The sequence below is a fragment of the Octopus bimaculoides genome, chromosome 1 (genome assembly GCF_046866305.1).
Source record: "Octopus bimaculoides isolate indiv1 chromosome 1, ASM4686630v1, whole genome shotgun sequence".
Lineage (NCBI taxonomy): Eukaryota > Metazoa > Mollusca > Cephalopoda > Octopoda > Octopodidae > Octopus > Octopus bimaculoides.
The window spans coordinates 154,934,546-154,957,237 of NC_142928.1; the positions used below are offsets into that span (position 1 = coordinate 154,934,546).

A 22,692-nucleotide genomic window follows, 5' to 3' on the forward strand; every position below is an offset into this window, starting at 1 on the left:
AGAATTAAAATTACCTCAGGGAGATTTTGATCATTTTACAACTCTTTTCAATTTATCTACCATGGCTTTGTAATGAAAATGGAATGGTGTAGAATATTACAGCTCATCCTTACGAGTGTTTACACTACTGTTCATCCTTAAGGGTGTTTTGTTATTTTTTATAATATTTATATATTTGATATCTAAATCAAGTGTTCATCTCGTGTAATGAAAATGCATAAATCATTAAACACAGTGATTGCCACTTCTCTGATAATTTGTTTTATACTGGCAATAGGTTTTGAATTAGTACTGAGCTATTAAGGGTTTGGTCAAAGAAATCTTGGAATTGTGTAATCTTTAAAACACTGCATTAGCTGAAAACAATAACGGTGTTACATTCAGATAGAGTATAAATTAACTAACTGTAAAAAAATGTTTATAGTTATCCGGTTTGAAAATACAAGACAAAAAAAATCTATGAAGTTTATGAAAAAGATTTTTTGAAAAAAATTTATTTATGAAAATGGAATTCACTTATTTCTCGTTTCCTATATTTCCTTTACTTCACTTTTATGAAACTCGAGCAAGTGTTTTGTAATCAGATAATGTCACCCATGTCAGTTATAAAGTAAGCTTAGCATTGGTTCTTTAGCAAGCCAACTTAAGACTTGGATTGAATAGATCTGAACTTCATAAAAAAATTATAGCAAATCAATAAATCAAAGTTGAAACATTATTGAAAACAGCTTGTTGTTCAACTAAAAATCTTGAAAGTAGTGCCCCAGTATAGCTGCAGTCTAATAAATGAAATCAATAGAAAGTAAAGGAATAAAGTATCCATCCATTCATCCATTTTTGCCCACTATTCCTGGCAGGGTTGTTGGAGAACTATCAGAAACAACTGTGATCAGTCTTTGGGAATCCTGTTGGATTCTCAAGCATGATCCATGCAAACTATGGACGTTATCCAACCTTCTTGCTCATGGTCTACCCCTGGGACTCTTCTCCTCTCAAGGTATAAAATTATTTAAGAAAAATTATTTTGGTAGATATTTATATGTGTTCCAGGACTACATTATTGAATGTGATTCTCATTGGTCAAAGTAAGTCACATGATAAAATCAGTGACTGGGCAAAAATGTCATTACTGTAGCTGTAGTGCTATGGTGTCATGGAAAGCACTAATCCAGACTTGATTTTTAAAGGACAGCTGCTTGACAGTGCTTGTTGGCCATAAATTTGAATCTGTAGTCCAGGTATAATTGGGTGTATGGAAGCTGTTAAAAAGAAATTTTTTTCTGGTCTCTGATCAAGTGTTATCACTGGTTGTTTTAAAACATGACAAATCTCAGCCAATGAGTATTGGCCTAACTGGTCTGTTAGACTTACACACATCCATTGACTAAATATTACCTGAACATCTCTGGAGTTCGACTTCACTGAGTAGCAGTGGAGTAAATCAACTGATTTCTAATTATTTTCACACAGAGATACAGTCTCTCTCTTTGGATCCAAAATAAGAACATTCAGTTTGTTTGGTCAGCTGAATGATCTGCTAACCGAAATAACATGAGAAGTGGCTGAATATTCCACAGATACATGAACCTTTAATGTAATAGAATCAGTGTGATATGGCTAGACCTTTGAATTGAGTACAGTCCACCCTGAAAATTTTTATGTAGTTTCCATTGTTCAATTTCACTAAGCTTGGATCAACCCAAGGTGACGCACAATGGGATTGGAACTGGGACCTTGTAGTTGCAAGTGAATTTCTTAGCCTGTCAGCTATAGCTGCTTATATGCATGCACGCACACACACACACACACACACACACACACACACATGTACATAAAATCTATGGTGTATGTTTTGCTTGCTACTATTTTATATGCAATCAACTGTTTTACAAGAGTCTTCACACTTTAACTGTGAAGAAATTTGACTTTCAAAACAGATATTCCATTGCTTTTAGTTAACATTTTTTGAATCATCTTTTTATATGACCGGTATCAAGTGATAGTGGCAGTGGAGGAAACTCTTCTAATTTAAAGGCAACCGCATCGTATTTGATCACCGTTAAATATGCTAAAGATCAGATCAGTATTCTCAAAAGAAGGAAGAATAAGACAACTTTTATTGATTTTATTTACATTTATTTTCTGTCTTTTCTGTTTCACTTTGCACAGTTTACTACAGCATACATATCTATACTCTAGTAACATTGTTATCGTCTGTCTGTACAACCTTCTACATCATTTATGTTTTCCTTCTAGTATCATCTTTAACCTTTGTCTCTCTCTCTTTCTCTCTCTCTCTCTCTCTCTCTCTCTCTCTCTCTCTCTCTATATATATATATATATATATATATATATATATATATATATTTATATCTTACTATATATTTCTCTTTCTTTTGTGTGTGTTTCTATCCTAGTAACATATTTAATCTCTGTCGTCCACATATCTTCCTACATATTCCATGATTATGCTTTAACCTTTATCCACTCATCTTTCTACATCTTTTCTGTTTATATTCTAATATCATCTTTAACATTTAACTGCAAATTATTGTACGTCTTTTCTCCTTCATATTGTTTCAGATCATTTTCTTAGATTTTTCCTTTCTATTTGTTCCCCGCCTTAGTTTCTTTCATCTTCATAAAATTCCCTCCTCATTTTATGAAAACTTTTGTCATGAGAATTGTTTGCTATCTCTTTCCTATCTATTCCATTATCCTCATTAAATGCCATTGATTTTTGTTGTTCTTTCTTTGCTTTCTTTCTTTTTTTTATTTTTTTTTATTCTTTGTGTCTACTTTGGTTCGTTCATAACTTTTCGACTTCATATTTTCTTTAATTCTCTCTGAATTTTGATTATAATATTTTCATAGTTCCTTTGGAATGCTTTTCTTTATATCTTTATATTCACTTCAAGTCTCCTTCCTCAAATTATACTATTTCACTTTCAGACCCTTTCTTCCTTCAACGTTGTCTTCCATTCTCTATCGCCTCCTTTTTATCATCTAGATTCTTCCCACTCACTCATTGTAGTCTTCGCTTTTTCCTTCTCTCCTGCAACTGTAGTACAAACTTTTTTCCCCACTTCCTTTCCTAATGCTCTCTTACTATTTTTTCCTCATATTTTCAATGCTCTCTGTTCCTTCTGGCCCCACACACATTCCATGCATGCACATACATACTTATGCATACACACATGCAATCATTCACAAGCTTTCTCCCTTTGCCCTTTTTCGAAACAATTTTATTATCTCAATACGTTTTGTTAATTTGCCAAAACTTTTCTCCACTCTTCAACATGCTCCTTAATCCTGATCCCATTACAATTTATGCAAGTTATTAGGCAGTTATTACATGTGTGTGTGTGTGTGTGTGTGTGTGTGTGTGTGTGTGTGTGTGTTTTCCCCCTGCTGAAAATAGGGCTCCATCAGGGTACCTAACTATACAACTTCCCATAATGACACCTCCACTTCTCTCACCTTGATGTTCCGGCAATGTCCAATCCCTTTCATTTTGTTCAGTTGCTCCATTCCTGGGACTAATGAAAATTAACATCTTTTTGCTACTTCTTAACATTACATCCAAGAAAAATGTTTGCCAATTCTTCTCAGTTTTTCTGATATATAAGAAATATATATAGTATATTTATGTGTATGTATGTATATATACATATATATATATATATATATATATATATACACACATACATATATATATATATGTATATATATATATATGTGTGTATGTATATATATATATGTGTGTATATATAATGTGTATATATATATATATATATATATATATATGTATGTGTACACACACACACACACACACACACACACACACACACACAGAAAGTTAATGAACACTATTTTAGGCTTCTGACCAAACTTTTAAGCGTTTGCATGATTTTTGTTTGCTTATTTTTTAATATATTTTCTTTTTCTTCTCAGTTTGTGTGTGTGTGTGTGTGTGTGGATGATTGCCTCTTTTATATTAGTTCCAGCTAAGGAAAACATCAATAAATTTTTGGAAGTTCTGAATGTTCCAGGTAAAAAAAAAAAACCAAAAAGAAACACAAAACAGCCCCAAAATCTTGCAACTTATCTCAACTACATAAAAGAGTTGAATGGATGTGGGGAAAAAAAAAAAGAATATAAAATTAATTATGCTATATTAGTAAATTACTAAATTTCTGATGTTGCAAATCTAACATTTGGATTAAATTGGTTATTTCATCTCACGGAAAATGTTCGTCCTTAATATTTGAGCCATTTTTATAGTATAGGATGATGTGGTAAAAATTTCATAAAAAGATCATTTCTCTTTTTTCTTTTTCCTTTTTTTATTTGTTAAATTCTCCACAAAATCACCACCTAGGAATTGCTTCCACGCTTTCAATTTTTGGCCACATATTTTCAAAGTTATTGGTTACATATGCCATTTGCTTCTCTGACTCTTAGATTATCTTCATTATTTTTCATACACCCTTTCTTTCTCTACTTTATATCATTTACTCCCCCAACTTTTTTTTCTTTATATTTCACTCACTCTTTCTCTCCTGCATCCATTCGTCTTGTCTTCTTTTAAAACTCATCTACATTACACTTTTGTTTTTATTCTCCTCGCACTCTTCATCTTTACTTTCCCTATATTAACATTTACTAGCATCATATCCTATATATTCTGTCTTTTACTGCATTTTTATTTTATTTTTATCCATTATTTTTACATTTTAAGCTTCATGTTAGGTGTAAAATCCTGACTTCCTATTTTTATTGCCCATCACCTCTGATGTGTGGTTTGTTTTGTTTGTTTGTTTCTTTCTTTAATTTCTTTCCCTTTGCTTCTCTCTTTCACTTACTAACTCTCTCCTTCCTCAAACTTTACACTCCCACTCTCACTATGTTTTCCTCTCCTTCTCTCTTCATACCCTCTCTCTCTCTCTCTCTCTCTCTCCACTTCCACCTTGCCTAATTCCTCTCATCACATCAAAGGAAACCACTGACAGTTATTTTAAATCCTAACTCTTTCATATCTCTCTAGTTGACAGATTAGCTTAATTTTCTGCTGTAATTTCTTATTTTATTCATTTATATTTTTCCCTAATATTCATACACACAAGATTATCTCATAAAAGAAGGGGGAGCCAAAAACAAAAAAAAAGGAATAAATAAATAAATAAATAAATAACTGGTGATATCAGAATACACAAAAGATTTTATGTGTCCCCTTTGCTCTTAAAGCCATTTGAGGTATTAAGGTTATAAAAAATTTACAAATTACACTAATTTAACTGTCTTTTTCTCTTTAATTTGGAATTTTTCAAAAGCTCTAATGTTGCCCTATTTCTCAAAGAAATGCTCTCTTTTCCTTTCTTTCCTGATTTTTCTCTTTCTGTGAATTTGCATAGGCCCACCATTTTCTAATGGAATAAAAATTCTTGCAGTATTGACGTATTAGTGAGTCTAATACTTTAGTGCCTATCTTAATGTGGCAATATGTGTTTATATGCCTGTGTCTCTCTGTCTGTCTATGTGCATGTGTCTTTACATGAATAAACATGTTATACATATTCATTCACATTTGTGTTTTCTGATATTCATATGGAGTCCTGTCTTGATCACAGTTTTTGTCTTTCACAGTTGGTATAGTCTTGCTCAAAACAGAGTCATCTAACAACTTGAGTTTTGCTGTGCTTCTGAGCCCTTTTTTGCATATTCATATTTACTACCCATTCGGCAGTGCATCCACACTAAACGCTTGCTCAATAGCTGGGAATTGAAGAGCCGTTTAATGAGAAAATGGAGATTTGAAACAACAGTGTTCTTTGATACTCTCTTATCACTGAGCAGGAAAATGTTCACTACTAGACTAATTTATATTCACTATTGATTGAAGTATCATTTTGTTCTGGTTACAAAAAAAAGACTTTTTTTGTGCTTTGTTTTAACATAAATTTGCTCTCTCTTTTTCTCTCTGTCTCTCTCTCTCTGTCTGTCTCTCTCTCTCTCTCTCTCTCTCACACACACACACTCATGCACTCTCTGGAAGCACACTTCATTTTGTGTCAACTGAAAAATGGGCCCTCTCCTTGACCCTGTTAACTACTGCCTTATCACCTTCACATCCAACATGTCAAAAATAGGATATTAGTTAAGAATTACTTCCTTCATCATTTCCAGTATCTCTTCCCTTGATAAACTATCAGAGTTTCCCTTGGGTCCAGTTTTACTGAAGATTTTCTTTCTTATATCATTCACCAATGGTACCTGACCCTTGAGCGTTTCAACAGAAAAGTGTTTTTCCACTTGACATCAGCAAATGTTTATCTATACAACCATGCTAGAAATAAGAATCAAATTTTCTCCATATCACATTTTACCATTTGAAAAAAAAGGATGGAAAGTGTAGTCCTAAATACACTGTCATGTGGTTAGAACATCAGGCTTGCAATCACAAGGTTGTGAGTTTGATTCCCAGACTGGGCTGTATGTTGTGTTCTTGAGCAAGACACTTTATTTCGTATTGTTTCAGTTCACTCAGCTGTAGAAATGAGTTGCGACATCACTGGTGCCAAGTTGTATTGACCTTTGCTTTTACCTTGCATAACATGTGGCATAGAGAGGGGTGGTTGGTATGCATGGGCGACTGCTGGTCTCCCATAAACAACCTTGCCTAGACTTGAGCCTTGAAGGGTTACTTTCTTGGTGCAATCCCATGGTCATTCATGATCAAAGTGGGGTCTTTACCCTATACCTAAATACACTGAATAAAAGATGTGAAGGTCACAAAATACACTTGATCATAGGTATGTGTGATCAGAACTATATTTGATCAGAGCTGATCTAGGATTAATCAAAAAATTACTTTTAATGTGATTTTCTTCATATTAATTAGAGTAGTCTCTGCACTTATGTTGATGAAAATATTGTTAGTAATATCTACCATGTAATGAATAAATGATGAACCAAATTCACTCAGATGTGATTTATTTACAAAACAATAAATTTAATCAAATGGTTAATAGAATTACTGACCTAAATTTTCTCTTGTGAATTTCTAATTTTGATTCTTTCAAAAATTTTGGAAGTGATTGTTTGGTATTAAGCCAGCTCTGTATATACTGAAAAGCATTCAAGCTATCTTCATTTCATCTATTTCTTAGGTGATATGATTCTGGGGTCACATTGTCCAATGTGCTCTTCTTTTAAGACAGTTGGAGTAATTTGAATGAGATTTAGTTGCTATTTCTAACAAATTGAGCAACCAAGTAGTGTTTCCCCTATTGGCTCAATGTGGTAGGTATTTTACTACAGCATCCCATTTTTAAGCACCAAACGCTTTTATGATCAAATACTTGACTGACATTATCTGTATTGCTGTTTGAAGTAACTTCACTCAATCTCAGCAGACAAACTATTTAACTTTTTCTCATTAAATTTTCTTAATTTTACTTTTGACAAATCTAATTTTGATTTTATACAATTATTTTCTGCAGATGTGCTTAGAATTTGGGATTCACTACTGTCTGATGAGAAACGGTTTCGTTTTCTTATTACGATCTGCTGTGCCATGTTAATGTAAGTCTACTTTTATTTGTTGTGTTCTGAATAATCATGCTTTATTTTAAATATACAGTCTGTATATGTTTTAAATGTTTGTTGATCATTAGATAAGATAAATGCCAATTAAATATTTGTTAATTACAGTTTCTTATATTAGGATTAGTTTATTTTATTTTCAACATGGAATTGTAGTGAGGTGAGAAAAGAATTTGTTGATCTGTAACGAAAATATATGGAAATCAAATGGATGATGCCAAACTAAAGCATATTCCATAGGCATAGGCGTGGCTGTGTGGTAGGAAACTTACTTCCTAACCACATGTTTCTGGGTTCTGTCCCACTGCATGGCACCTTCGACAAGTGTCTTCTACTATAGCCTCAGGCTGACCAATGCCTTGTGAGTGGATTTCGTACATGGAAACTGAAAGAAGCCTGTTGTGTATATATATATATATATATATATATATATATATATATTTATTTATTTCTGTGTGTGTTTGTCCCCCACCACCACTGAACAACTGGTGTAGGTTTGTTTATGTCCTTGTAACTTAGCAGTTTGGCAAAAAGAGACCGATAGAGTAAGTACCAGGCATTAAAAAAATAAGTACTGGTGTTGATTCATTGGACTAAACGTTCTTCAAGGTGGTACCCTGCCATGGCTGCAGTCTAATGACTGAAACAAGTAAAAGATAAAAGGTGTAGTTAGCTTTTACAAAGAATTTAAATGTGTTTAAGACAAGAAGAAATGCTGTTAATTCAAGAAACAGCTGTAGATACTACTTTAATGTAGCTTCAAGTAATTATCTTTTGATTGTTGTTAATAGTGATAAGAATTTCAAATTTTGGCACAAGACCAGCAATTTTAGTGGGTGAGTGATAAGTTGATTATCTCGACCCCAATGTTCAACTGGTACTTATTTTATCAACCCTGAAAGGATAAACAGCGATGTCAGCCTTGGCAGAATTTGAACTCAAAACCTAAAGACAGATGAAATCCTGCTAAGCATTTTGCCTGGTGTGCTAACGGTTCAGCTAGCTCGCCACTTTGGTAGTTTATAGTAATAATACTATTAATTATTTCTAATTAGTTTTGTAATGCTGCTTGCATTTCATATGTTAACACTAACCTAACTTTTTTTTTCATGCAACTGGCATCTCTAAATTACTTATTCTTAAAGAATTGTAGATTTCTCCATAACAAATGTACAAAGACCAAAAAATGTCCAGTCAGTATTTTCCTGTGCACTTGCTGTAATAATGAAAATATTAGTAATAAACCAATTGTTTTTCCCACTACTGTGTAGCACTTTGGGGTGGGGTGTATTGAAACATTTTTGGTGGGGCAAATGTTCATTGTATATGCCATCAAATATGTTACTTAATCCTTACTGTGTCTTATAAAATTTATAATATTTGTTTTATCTTTCAAATGTTTAGACTCCTTCGTAGTGATATACTCAAAGATGATTTTCCTACCAATATGAAGTTACTTCAGGTGAGTTCATTTTACATTTTTGTCCCCTACCCCATGGTAGAGTAGGCCAATTCATTTAATGTCTTCATTAAATTTTCAGATCAACTAAATGATAATAAAGAAGAAATATCATCACAAATCTCTAATGTGTCTTGTAGGGATACTAATGGACTCCACATGATGACCTGTCTAGAAATAGTTGTCAAGCCACCCTCAAAAAGCATCTTACTATTTTGAAAAAAAATTTTGGTTGCAACTATAGACACACTAATGACATCATTATCATTGTTATTTTAACGTCTACTTTCCCATACTTGCATAGATCCAACAAAAGTACATTGGGGTAGGGCTTTCTACAGCTGGATACCTTTCCTGATGCCAACCTCCACCTGATTCCAAGTGAGATAATAATCCTTTAGTCAACTGAACAACAAACAGCCTCTGGACGTTTATGTAGAGAACTAGAAACAAACGCCACTGTATGAATGAGACTTTTGTTTACAAAGCTTGCGCAATGATGTCAAGAAGCCTGGACAGGCTTTTGTGGTGAGTTACCCACAAACAACACAGTCAGTGAGCACTGATGTTTACAACCAATGAACATATGTGAAGATGAGGGGAAATACAAACTCACTCATACAAAAACACATACATACACAGGCACATACAAAAAATATTTGCATGTGAACATTTGTTCACATGCTTTAAGTTTCTGTCTACCAAATTCACTCACAAGCTTTGGCCGGTCCAGTGTTATTGTAGAAGAAACTTGCCCAAGGTGCCACTCACTGGGACTGAATTCAAAACCTCATGGTCCAGAAGCAAACTTCTTAACCACATACCCATATCCTACACACACACACATATACGATAGGCTTCTTTTAGTTTCCGTCTATCAAATCTACTCACAAGACTTTGGCTGGCCCAAGGCTATAGTAGAAGACACTTGCCCAAGGTGCTATGCAGTGGGACTGAATCCGGAACCATGCGGTTGGGAAGCAAGCTTCTTCTTAATACACACACACATATATATTTATATAAAAACACAGATATGCACACACACACACACATTTATAAACACGCATATGCATGCATGCACACACAAGCATGTGTGAGTGCGCACACACACACGTTGGTTACTGACATAAAGTAACACCATATTTCTCAGAATACACTGTGTTAAGGATGTAACCATACAATGTAAAGGTTGCTCATATAGAAAAAGGTTCTTTATACTTCATCTTATGATCAATAGAAATCTAAAAGCTACATTTATAACAACCTTAAGATTTTGCCTTTGTTTTCTGTTGTGATCTTTGTCTTTTTTTCTTATTTTTCTCTTCATTTTCATATATTTCCCTCCCTCCCTCCATTCATTCTCGTCCTTACATGCTCACCATCACTGTCCTAGTGACTGTTAACTCATAATCTCTCCTTTCTTTTTCTCTCCTCCTTCTTTGAAAAATGTAAAAAGAAAAAAAAAAAATTCTGTTTCATTATCTTGGTTGATGTCTGTGGTACCATTCAACTGATATATATATTGTTGTATAAGACATAGGTAGGTAGGTAAGTTAGATCAGCTGTTTAAAACCTGAACAAATCACCATTGTCTTCACTTACTGTGTAGTAAGTAAACCAACTTTTCCTATCATTTGACCACAATTATTCCAATCCCTCCACCGTTGCAACTTCCTTTGTGTCTTCTTTCTATATCTGGTCTCTAGGAAAGCTAACCTTTGTCTTTCCCAAGATTCTCCTTTTCTTTTTCTTTCTTAAATCTTTGTCTTTCTATTTTACTTCTATTTTTATTTTTTATACATGCACTGTACTCTAGCTTTTCTTCTGGCCAAAATATATGCTTCTTTCGTTTTTTAAAGAAATTTTTTCTTTTGTAATATTGAAATTGTCTGCAGTCTACTGTACAGCCTGCTGCAGATACAAGTGTCATTGCCTGACCTTTCATTTGTTCTGCTGCTCGCCATTCTCCATTGACAAGAGCAGCAGTGTAAATAGGTAGGGATGACTTGTAGAAGGTCAACTGTTTTTATATTGCTAATAGAGGTGTGGGCTGAGTTGGAGAGGTGGAGTAGCAAATATTATTGTATCACCTCGGTAGAAAAAAGGTTAATGTGTATAGGCATGTTAAGGAAATACATGATAATGTTGATAACTATTACTGTTGTTGCCATGAGGGAACAAGAAAATAATATTAAGACAATGTATTAGATGCAATCCCAGCATCTGAGTAACAGAGTTGTACCTGATGTTATAGTAAAAAGTTCACACGCATCCAAGACCTGTGTCTGAAATACTGTATGAGGATACAAAACTGATTTTTAGGTGCTGGTAACAGAGGTTGTCTTTCAAAATTCAAAGATTTATTTTTTTAGGGATCGATCAGATTCTGATATTCACTTACCCCTCCTTGCTTCTCTGAGCCATGGACTGATGAACTGACTGGCCATCTCTTATGTATGCCCTGCATACATCGTGGGCATGTGGTCACTTGACCTGCTAGAGATAGCTGCCAAACTCCTTCAAATTACACACCTTTAATCCTTTACTCTGGTAAATGTAATGCTTAACTATTGACATTATTTTAAATTAACCATACATTACCTCATAGCTTTGAAATTTTGATGATGTGTTTGTTTATTTTTAGAATGACTTTGTAGGGTAGGTATGAGAGACTGGATTTGGCCAGTTTAAATATAAAACAAGTAGAATATTTGGGTTGGATATGGCCAGTTTAAATGCTAAAGGGTTAAAAACAAAGGATATATTGGACAATGTAGTTGTGGATATACAAAAAAAACGGGATGGTTCTGGCTAGAATGCTTTTAATTCTAGAGCTACTCTATCAGGGTTTACCTGAAGTTGAACAACAATCACAGCATAGTAACAGTGAAGTAAATGAGGGAGCCTTTACATGGATGCTAACCCTGCCTGAAATAACCGAACATTCCTAAAATTGCATTCTACTATTTTTTAAAAAGAGGGCATACATCTAATGTAGTTCTGTAAACAATGTACCTGGAAATATTGGTGGTCCCCAGTATTGTTGGATCATGTTGAAACATATTTGATCATGTCTGTTCATTCTTGGCAAATCTTAGGCTAAGCACCACCACCCTTGTACTAACTGTTTAGTTTTTATATGTCATCGTATTGCCAAATTCCTAACACAGTCTTGTTTTCCTCTTCAATATGACCTCCAGTCTTTTAAGTCTAATGTACATCGTCACCTACTGACTTCTGTCTAACATCCATTTTATTCTAGTAGCTCTTATGTTTTCAGTGGTCTAAGGACCTTGTAATGAGTGAATGCTTAAAAAAAAGAATGAAAAGGGGTCATGTGTCTGCTCTCTCTGCATTTAGTCCATTATTCTCAATAATAGCAATAACTCCTTCTGTGTGTATGAAGGAGCTTCTATGTTACAGCCAGTCACCTTGCTACAAACTTTTCAAAATAACATTTCTATATTAGACCATGTATTCTAAGCCCTAAATCTGAAGTGATGTTTATAATTCGAAAGTGATGATTGCAATCACAATCAGAGTATTGATTACAGGGTATGTTGCTTTTAAGAAACCTAAATGCATCATTTGTTAGATGGAAACTGTGTGAAATCCTACCACTTATTCATGTATGTGTTTTTTTCTTTAGCATTTGTATATCTTGTGAGATCAAAGATCTCCACCTGGAAAGTTTTCCAGATCAGAAGCACCCAGTACACTCTGTAAAGTGGTTAGTGTTAGGAGGGGCCTAGCTTGTCAGCTCCTGTCAAACCATCCAACCTATGTCAGCATGGAAAACTGATGTTAAATGAAGATAATGATAATGACAACGAGGTGTCAGTGTAGTGCCCTCTCCAGGGCACCAACTTAGGACAGAGTGTATGGAAGACTAGCAGTTTTCTATGCAGCAAGTTTGCCTTCTCTACACAACTGATGTTGTTGGCCAAAGGAAAAGCAAAGGCCAGTACAGCTTACATCATTATCATCACAGCAGTTTCTAGAATAAAGTTGAAGACAATGTCAAATTGCTTTAGAGGTTTCACTTTATGCTATGTAGTCAATTTATTTAACCCCAATACTTGATTAGTACTGGTGTTTTTTTTTTTTCTTTTTTTCTTTCTTATCAAGAGAGAAGAAAGAAAAATGAAATCCACTCTTAGAAATCGGAGAATGTTGCAATGCATTTCTTTGGACTATTTTTCAACTATATTCTGTAGCTTTAGACAGTTTTATTATTGTAGTGTGTTTGTTACAAAGGCCATCCAAGGATAGAAGAATGGCTCTTGTGGTTTAGTGAAGCAAGTGTGTGTGTGTGTGTGTGTGTAAAATAAAAACCTTTACAAAATAAAACTATAGACCCTGAAATGCCAGTAGTTAAAAGGAGAATGAACAGGAAAGTAAATCTTAAATGAAGCATTAGGTGAATGAAGAATTGTTGGCTGTGGTCCAATACATCAGTAATTGTAAGGGGGAGTGCAAACAAAGATGAATGAATGAAAAGGAAACAAGGCAAAAATATAATTGGTGAAGCCGTTAGAGCTTGTTACAATGAGAAGCCCTTAGGGTTGTGATACAAAGTTGATGTGGACTACTCCCCTAGTACATGTCCCTCCACAGCCACTACTAACACTGCCACTCATTCAGCATTAACGCAAGACTACATTTATGTAATTTGTTTATTTATTTATCTTATGCACACAGAGCTTCCATCCAATCTACCTGTTTTTCCTTTAAAGTGGCAAACTCATATTTTTCTTTAAATCACATTTGTACAAATGTAAGTTACTTAATTGGCTGTGATTAGCCTAACTAGATTGCATGATGAGGACGGATCACTGCTGTAGTTCAGTGCAAAAATTGTATAATAGTCTGTCTATGCAATACACACACACACACATATATATATAGAGAGAGAGAGAGAGAGAAAGAGAGAGGTGGGGAGAGAGATATATTCATACATACACATGTGCATATTGAAGTAACATTCTCATGAAAGATCTTTTTTCTGCTGTATATGATTACATACACTCACATATGAGTTAGTTATCTTTTATCATATATGGTCCCATTATGGAGTTATAGGCCAGGTATGATTGCTGAAAATTCACATCTTAAACCACTCAAAGCTACTGCTTCATTGTTATGCGATTCTCAGCTCTTTCTTTCATTTGCTATCATTATGGTTTTCCCACAAAGTCCACCACAAATTGCCGTTTTTGTCTTTAATTAAGCATTGAAAAGTGGCTTCTCGTCAAGCCTGGCCTCTGAGTCACTCAGTGGTTGTTGTTCAATAGGACTTGACAAGGATAATTCTGGAATTATATGGTTGTCAAAATTGGCCATTGTTGCTGTGGGCTAATTTATACAACTGTGACCAGTGTTGGACACCTATAATCTTGCCAAGTATTGCCAATAGTTGTTAGCCACTTCTGAATGAAGAGGAACCTAAGATTACTGAAATGGCTTTCCTTTGTATGAAACTACTCCAGGAAAATAATTTAGCAATTTGCAACCAAAATTACAACTGCTAATCCTTGTTTATTTTTTTTTTATCATTTTTCTCTCTTCCTTTTCCTTTTGTTTGTTCTTTCTAACTTTGAAACCCGTTGTCCGCCGAACACAAAAATAAGCAAACTAACTGAGTAAACATTGTGACGTAGCCATGTTCATCGATAAGCAGCCTAATGAATGATATACAATTGTGCCTTTCTTCTTCCCTGTCACCTTACCGTTCGTCGTAGGCCGTGTCATTATGAATGAGGCCGATTCTTTTTCAAGACGACACCATCCAAGGGCAAACAACTCTAGGAATTAGTGTTTTGTCGTGTAAGAATCAAGGAAATCATTATCTGGAGTGATAAGGATTTTCTTTATGGCAGTTTTACGTCGCATTGAAGACAGCTCTAGAAAAACAGTGTGCAGTGAAAAAGGGATGATATGGGACAATACCAGTAAATTTTGCTTTCTCTAGAATTGTGTGTGTTTGTGAGAAAGACTGACATTCTACGATCTTAACAGTTGATCTACATTGTGCAGTATTCTTCAAATTGATTTTAACTGGAGAGTAGAGCTGGAAAGTTGATTGATATTATTGTTCACTTGAAATCTTTTATCATAATCTAAAAAGTCTGCAGCATTAACTAAATTCTTTTTACGTTATGGAAATCTTAATCAATAACATGGAAAAATAAATAAATAAAACCACAAGCCTGACTTTAAGGTGAAGAAGCTTGCTTTGCAACTACATGGTCACGGGTTCAGTCCCATTATGCAGTATCTTGGGCAAGTGTTTTCTACTATAGCCACATGACGACCAGTGCAATATGAGTGAATTTGGTGGATGGAAACTGTGTGGAAGCCCGTTGTATATATGTATGTGTGTGTCTTATGTTTGCGGTTGTCCCCCTCTTGCTTTGCTTGATAAGTGGTATTGGCTCTTTTAGAGCAGCGGTCACCAAACTACAACCTGTGGGCCGAATCCTGCCTGCGAGGTCAGTTCATCCGGCCCGCTGCTGCACTGTACTTTTTATGTAAGTACCTGCAATGAGAGTTCATTTGCCTCTGGTATGGCATCAGTGTTTGGAACAACTTATGTCTGTGAGCAAACATTTTCAATAATGAAGTTTGTGATGTCAGCACATCGAACGAAGTTGAGTGATGAACATTTGAAAGCAATTCTCTTGGTTGGATGCAGCAATTCCAAAGCAAATATCTTAAAAGCTAAACACTAGTTTCCCAAATCTCACTTACCTTTTTTTGCTGCTTAGTTTGTGAGAGTTGGATACGTGTGCACTGGGTGTGATTATATAACTATCTTATTGCTAACGTTGCCTTCTTTGATAACTTTTTGGTAAATAAATATGTTGGTTGTCTTTATTTTTTGTGTATTCACTGTATTGTATTGAACAAAATGGTTATGCGACCCGTACTTGTCATTCTCTCAGTTATCTGGCTCGCCACGAAAAAAAGTTTGGTGACCCCCTGGTTTAGAAGATCAGCAAAATACATCGATAGAATAAGTGTCACACTTCAAAAAAATAATTACTTAGAGTGATTTTTTCGACTAAACCCTTCAAGGCAGTGCCCTAGCATGGCCGCAATCCAATGATTGAAACGAGTAATAAAAAAAAATTTTTTTGTGTGTTTCTCTAAAATCAATGCTCTATGAAAGAAATTACCAATGGCTGCAAGACTTGTTTATAAAATCCAATCCCAACCCTCACCTCTCACTCTGTAAATTTATGTTCTGGTCATCATCTTCTAACACAAGAGCACCTCCCCCCCCCCCACTTTTTTTTTTCTGCATTCCCCCCTCTGATCCGAGTGTCTCGTTAGTTCCCCCGTTCTTTTTTGTAATTATAACAAATTATAACCTTATTTTGGTATCTCTCTTCAACTTCATAGTTAATTGTTTATTTACAGAAGCAGTAGACTGGCACTTGTATTTAAAGTTGTTGGTAGTGTTTGTTTAGAATTGAGAACAATTTTCACTATTAAATATGTGACATTCAATTTCGATGTTTGAGTAAATAATGATTAACTTCTGAAGGCTTTCTGGCTTTTCAGTTCTTTTTAAAAACATTGCCCCTCACCACCACCACCGTCATCAACTCTTTTATTCTCACTGCATCTTGTTATTTTTCTCTGAATTTTGTATCGCTTCCTCATTTTGTCAAACTTTCATTCTGTTTTCAAGGAAAGAAGTTTGTCATTCTTTTCTCTTTGTGGGGGGGGGGCAGTGGAGTGTTATTTATTTATTTATTATCGATTTATAAATTTGCTCATATGTATATTATTATAAATACACTCTGCTTGATAGACTGGGATGCGTTAATAATAATAATAATAATAATAATAATAATGTCTCAGTACATTTTAGTGTAATTAATTTTGTAACAATAACAACATCAATAATAATGTTTTCTTTATAAGCCACTGGGGCTCGCAGAGAGACAATAAAAATATGATGAACGTTAAACAGCAGTTTACAAAAGAAAATGTCGTGGACAATTTATAGAAAGCAGAATGATAGTGAAACACGTTGTATAGCGTACGTCTGTGTGTAGGACGAGTTATTTGTAAAAGAAAAACAAAACTAATTATTATGTGAAATATATTTTTTAAAATGTATAATAATAATTTAACAATGAAGTCTTCTTATAAACGTTTTCTAACATTGGTAAACATTAAGGTTATAAGTTGTGAGTGTGAGATTTATCCAATTTAATCTACTTTAATTACTTGATTGGTGTTTAGTTTTGCAATAAAAATAAGAAGAATAACTTTTGTTTTTATTATGATCGTTGAAAATGGCTTATTTATCGATGTCGAGTAATAGTGAAGATAAACTTCAAACGTTACTTAGCAGTTGTTGTTGCTGTTGGTGGTAGTAGTAATGGTGGTGGTGGTGGTGCAGAGGATGGGAGATATTAAATTTGAGTGTCTTGCAGTTGAAACTGAAGGTGAAAACGGTAAACAGTCACAATCAGAAAGGCATGCTTTCTAAAACAAAAGCAGTTTTAAGGAAACAATCAGTTAGCTTCGGCAATGGTGGTGGTGGTGGTGGTTGTGGGCTATAGAAGTTGTGTGGAGAAACAATGATGATGGAAGGACGGTAACATTGGTGATGGGGGAGTGTAAATTTTCAAAGGAGGTGATAGAAATGTTCTTGTTTTGATTCTTTTGTTTTTTCCCCCCATACCGTGTTTCATACTGAACTAACAAGATCATATTAATGGAGCGTTCAGGCGGCTGCACATTGGAGAGGTTTAAAGTATGTTTTAAATATGTCTGTTGCTGGCACTTCTCCCTGACTCGACATCTAGTGTAAAGCTAAACAGACCACGGCTACTCACACTTGTGCTAACAATAGATGCAATAACATTGGCTGTGTGCTGGAGACAGAGAGAGAGAGAGAGAGAGAGATGAGGAGGAGGAGGAGGAGGAGGAGGGCAGTTGCAGAGAGTGAGGAGGTGAAAGTAAGCAAACGATGTAGAAATATAATTGCGGTGCTGGGAGAGTTAAGTGGCGGCGTCAGCGGTCTGTGTAAACTTTCTCTATTCTGTTTACAAGGATGTGATTGTCTGTTTGAGGAAATGTGAACTGATCAATAAATAATTACAACTAACGAGTGAGGTGATCAGCGACAATCAATGGCAAATCAACATGGTTTACCGGAAGTCTGTTTCTGTCGGAAAGGAGCGTGTCAGTTGGAGAGGAACCAATGCTCTCATCAGTGAATAACAATAGATTCGGTTTGTAAGAGTACCGTACCTATTTGAATAGCTATCTGTGGTCAAGGAAGTGGAAACGCATTTCCTCCTTCCTCCTCCCCTTCTTTCACTCCCCCCTCTCTCTCTCTCTCTCCCTCACTAACATAACACTGTGTGTTACACAAATTGACACACCCACAAATCGACCCACTGGATGTTGTTTTCGTTGCTCTGTAATATCATCAGCCAGCTAAGTTGCTGCTGATATTTAGCTCCCGGTCAACCCTGATCAAGAAGACCTACGAGCAAAACAATTCCATCCGTGACCATCCCTTATTTAAGGGAGTATGGTGTAATTTGAAAGGGTAGAATTTGGTTGCTATTTCTAGCAGATCGAGTGTCCATGTAAATATTCTTCTAAATAAGGCTCAAAGTGAGAAATTTGTGGGGAAAGGAAAGGAACAGTTGATTATATCAGATTCAGTTACTTGACTGATACTCTTTTTAATTACCCAGAGGGATGAAAATTAATGTTGACTTTGACAGGACTTGAGCTCAGTATCTACAGAGCTTGAAGAAATTACTGCAAGGCAGTTGATCCAGTGGTCTAATCAAAGTTGTATTAATTGGAGGGAGCTCGAGTTTTGTGTTACATTCCAAAATTCCTAAAGCACAGATGATTAAATGTTCTGTTCTCAAGGTTTATTAAAATCATCATCATTACCTTTCATTCTGTGACCTATCAGTAATGAGCAGCCTGCAGTCTTCGGAACATTTTGAATGGTATTCCTAACCATGCCACAACAAACAATTGGAGTCTGGACAGCTATCAAACTGTCCAACCCATGCCAGCATGGAAAATGGACGTTAAAGAATGATAATATGCTGTTGGGATTAACCAATCACAATGTTTTGTAGATTAATACAAAAGAAGGTGTGGTGTTAATCTTTCAAATTGCATACAGTTCTTTGTCTGAAGGACCACAACTCTTGCAGATTCCTTTCTTCCACTCTCTATGCTGTATGTTAATGCTACCTGTCAGTAATGGGCAATCTGCAGCCTTAGATACGTTTTGAATGGTATTCCTAACGAAAAATTATCTTGAAGTTTTTTTAGCAGGCTGCATTAAGATCCATAGAGGCTCTAAGCACTTAAAAGACTTTGGTGCTCTCCTGTATATATAATTCAAAATATAAACAATGATAGACCATAAAATAAATTTTTATTTTTCAAAATGAAGCAAGTCTAACAAGTAAGATGGAAAATGTTTATTTTTGTATACTTTCACTTTATATATTTTAAAAAAGTTTTCTACTTTTTTTAATTGAAAAGTCTTTGATTAGATCCTCACTATAATACCATGAACAAACCACTTGGAATATTATTTTATTTCTGTGGTACCCCTTCTCTTGATGCCCTAAGCACATGCTTATTTTGCTTAGTGGTTCATTCAACATTGCCTACTTTACATGGTCATTCAACTTGCTAAAAATAGCAAGTAAATTTCTTTCAAACCATACCCTGTTATCTTTAAATAAAAATTATAATCTATATTATATGAGAAAAAGAAAGACATAATAATCATGATTGTAATAGTTTTGATAAGGGTATGTTCAGGCAGGGCTGACTAGGGGTTAAAAAACAGTAAATGGATTTACAAAAAAGACAAGATTGGTCACAGCTGGAATATGCATTTGATTTTTTGTCTGTTCAGTTATGATTCTCTCTTTTGGCACTCCGTTGTTTACGACGTCGAGGGTTCCAGTTGATCCGATCAACGGAACAGCCTGCTCATGAAATTAACGTGCAGGTGGCTGAGCACTCCACAGACATGTGTACCCTTAACATAGTTCTCGGGGATATTCAGCGTGACACAGTGTGACAAGGCTGATCCTTTGAATTACAGGCACAACAGAAACAGGAAGAAAGAGTGAGAGAAAGTTGTGGTGGAAGAGTACAGCAGGGTTCACCACCATCCCCTGCCGGAACCTCGTGAAGCTTTAGGTGTTTTCGCTCAATAAACACTCACAACGCCCGGTCTGGGTATCGAAACCACGATCCTATGACCGCGAGTCCGCTGCCCTAACCACTGGGCCATTGCGCCTCCACTCAGTTATGACTAAACTGAGGTGTATCAACAACAGTGGCTTATTTGGCAAACATTTCTTCTTTAGATAGGATTGTATACACAGAACTAGGAAAAAGTAAGCCAGTTTGACCTACCTAAATTCTAACAGTAATAAATTTCTCCCCATTCACTAAAGAAGTTTTGAAACTCAGTAAAAAAAGGACATATCTTACATACAACATTTGTCTAGAATGACATCAGTGAAACAGTATTCTTTCCAATGCTCTTTGAGAACTTTATTTATTACTTGTTCCATTTAAACGTACCTGATATCAAGAGAATGTTTCTAATCTATGACTGGTTAACCTAGGAGCACACAGTACTGCAAACCACTTTCCTGCTTAATGCCATTTGGAAGATTTACTCTTTGTGTCATTATAGGAAAGAAAATTTGTCAGTGTTTCCACGTAAATAAAATAGTTAAGCAACAGTAGTATCAACTTTATTTTAGTTTAGTTCTTGTATTAAGAAATGTCCATCTTAAAATATTTATCCTAACAGCTGGTGGAGTTGAATGTATTTAAGCCTTTCACTCAAGTCATAAAAGAGAAATAGTATTGTTATATTTTGGTTATTTCTGTTATTGTTTAGTCCCTGGTCAATCCTGTTCAATCAGATCTTTAATCAAAGGTATTACAGTTGTGAACATCTGCATTTTTTTACTCATTTTGTTTTTCTTCAGATATAGTAAATCTAGGATTACAGTCTCCAATGTTCATTTTCTTTTAAGATGGTTGAGCATAATTTGAGGAAGATTTGGCTGCTATTTCCACTAGGTTGAATATCCATATAGAAGGTTCTTTGTTGATTTTATTGCTTATATCAGTGGTTCCCAACTTTTTCACTACCAAGGACTCCTTTTATTTAAATGAGTTTTCCCACAGATCCCTTTTAATATGCTTATCCTTATATATATATATATAAAGAAGTGCATTAGTTTGACGCTCGGGAAGGTGAGAAAGTCTTTTATGTTTCGAGCCTATGCTCTTCAACAGAAAAGAACACGAGGAAATAAACGGAGAGAGAATAATTGACCGCTTACTCCAAAAGCTTTTTTATTCTCTCTCTGTTTATTTCCTCGTGTTCCTCTCTGTTGAAGAGCATAGGCTTGAAACAAAAGACTTTCTCACCTTCCCAAGCGTCAAACTAATATACCTGCTTTTATATATATATATATATAGGTGCAGAAGTGGTTGTGTGCTAAGTAGCTTGCTTACCAACCACATGGGTCTGGGTTGAATCCCACTGCATGGTACCTTGAGCAAGTGTCTTCTACTCTAGCCTCAGGCTGATCAAAGCCTTGTGAGTGGATTTGGTAGACAGAAACTGAAAGAAGCTCATCATATGTGTGTGTGTGTGTTTGTCCCACCACCATCGCTTGACAACCGATGTTGGTGTGTTTACGTCCCTGGGAAACTTAACAGTTCGGTAAAAGAGACCGATGGAATAAGTACTAGGCTTACAAAGAATAAGTCCTGGGGTCGATTTGTTTGACTAAAGGTGGTGCTCCAGCATGGCTGCAGTCAAATGACAAACAAATAAAAGAATAAAAGAATGTGAAATTTTGAATTTAGTTCACAGACCCCCAGTACTACCTTTGCAGACCACCAGAGGTCTGCAAATCATAGGTTGGGAACCACTGGCTTTTATGGTAATTTATACAATCCCACTTTAGTTACTATCACTTGAATATGACATAATGAACTGCACTCATTGCCATCAAAATTGGCAGAATGGCATCAAGATGATCTTCACTGGTCTTTCTGACAAATGCAATACCTAAGAATCTGAGAGACTAGCACTCCACCTCCAATAAAATGCATTGTATATTGTTCCTATATGAATAACAGCCTATGCCCAATCACTAATGTTTTCAGTCTAATAAGGAAGCCTCTATGTAGTCATCTGACATGCTAGAAATAGTAGTAAAAGCTCCTGCAAGTTACATCCTACTATCTTGACTCCCAGTGCCAAAAAAACACAAACTGGAAGACAATGAACCAATGAAAGTGTCTGCAGACCTACTGGAAATAACAGCCAATCTTTCCTTAAACCATATTCTAATGTCTTGAAGACAGAAAGGACATATCAGCTAATATAATCTTAGATACCTCTGAAAAGATGGGATGGCAAGGCAGGGGTGTCTTTGATCATGGTTCTTCTCAGTCAACTCTGAGCACCTATTTCCTTTCATAAATCATCAATCATTTCCATCATTTACTCCCTACCACCACCATCATCATCATCATCATCATTTATCATCTGCTTTCCATGCTGGCATGAGTTG

At 35.3% G+C, this 22,692-nt stretch overlaps 1 protein-coding gene across 3 annotated transcripts in view; it reads left to right on the forward strand.

Moving 5' to 3' along the window:
* The window catches only part of LOC106875833 (TBC1 domain family member 13), a 95,061-nt gene that overhangs the window by 55,790 nt on the left and 16,579 nt on the right, over positions 1-22,692 (forward strand). For all 3 annotated transcript variants that reach the window (XM_014924119.3, XM_089360397.1, XM_014924118.3), the window contains exons 12-13: positions 7,503-7,584; positions 9,010-9,067. In XM_014924119.3, coding sequence (XP_014779605.1) covers positions 7,503-7,584; positions 9,010-9,067 — 140 coding nt within the window. The remainder of the gene's footprint in view (positions 1-7,502; positions 7,585-9,009; positions 9,068-22,692) is intronic.